General features: G+C 65.0%; 1 protein-coding gene across 1 annotated transcript in view; it reads left to right on the plus strand.

The window, feature by feature from the left end:
- ABCB6 (ATP-binding cassette, sub-family B (MDR/TAP), member 6 (Langereis blood group)) overlaps positions 1 to 677 on the plus strand; it is a gene marked incomplete at both ends in the record, with an annotated part of 2,316 nt that overhangs the window by 331 nt on the left and 1,308 nt on the right. Inside the window, 4 exons of the mRNA XM_010149805.1 lie at positions 66 to 142; positions 230 to 293; positions 386 to 471; positions 581 to 638. Coding sequence (XP_010148107.1) covers positions 66 to 142; positions 230 to 293; positions 386 to 471; positions 581 to 638 — 285 coding nt within the window. The remainder of the gene's footprint in view (positions 1 to 65; positions 143 to 229; positions 294 to 385; positions 472 to 580; positions 639 to 677) is intronic.

The following is a 677-nucleotide window of genomic DNA, read 5'->3' on the forward strand; positions in this document are numbered from 1 at the left end:
ACCCCCGGCGCGAGGTGGGGTGCCGGGGCTGGTGGTGGTGGGCACCTCTCCCTCATCCCTTCCAGGTGGGAGACTTCGTCCTCTTCGGCACCTACATCATCCAGCTCTACACGCCGCTCAACTGGTTCGGAACTTACTACAGGTAACGCTGGGAGCTGGGGGGGCCATGGGCACCTGGGTCAGGATGTGCTCCCCCAAACACTTCCCTCTGGTTTTCGCCCCCTTCCAGGATGATCCAGAACTCCTTTGTGGACATGGAGAACATGTTCGAGCTCTTCCACGAGGAGCAGGAGGTGGGTGTCACCCTCCTGGACCCCCCCAGGTGTGGCCCCGTGCTCCTGCGCTGGGGGGGCTGGCTCTGAGGCCACGTCTCGCCCTTGGGCAGGTGAAGGATGCGGTGAACGCCGGCGACCTGCGCTTGGAGGCCGGGCGGATTGAGTTTGAGAACGTGCACTTCAGCTACGTGGATGGGTACGGAGCGGCGGGCGTGGGGTGGCAGGGTGGGACAAGTCGATCCAGGGGGCCTGGCAGAGGGATGTGGGGCAGGGGAGGGGGCCCTCAGCCCCCCTCTGTCTCCCAGGCAGGAAATCCTGCAGGATGTCTCCTTCTCGGTGATGCCCGGACAGACCCTGGCCCTGGTGAGTGCGGGACTTTGAGTGTGGGTTCGTGGCTGGAGG

The sequence above is a fragment of the Eurypyga helias genome, unplaced genomic scaffold (assembly GCF_000690775.1).
Source record: "Eurypyga helias isolate BGI_N326 unplaced genomic scaffold, ASM69077v1 scaffold19264, whole genome shotgun sequence".
Classification (NCBI taxonomy): Eukaryota; Metazoa; Chordata; class Aves; order Eurypygiformes; family Eurypygidae; genus Eurypyga; species Eurypyga helias.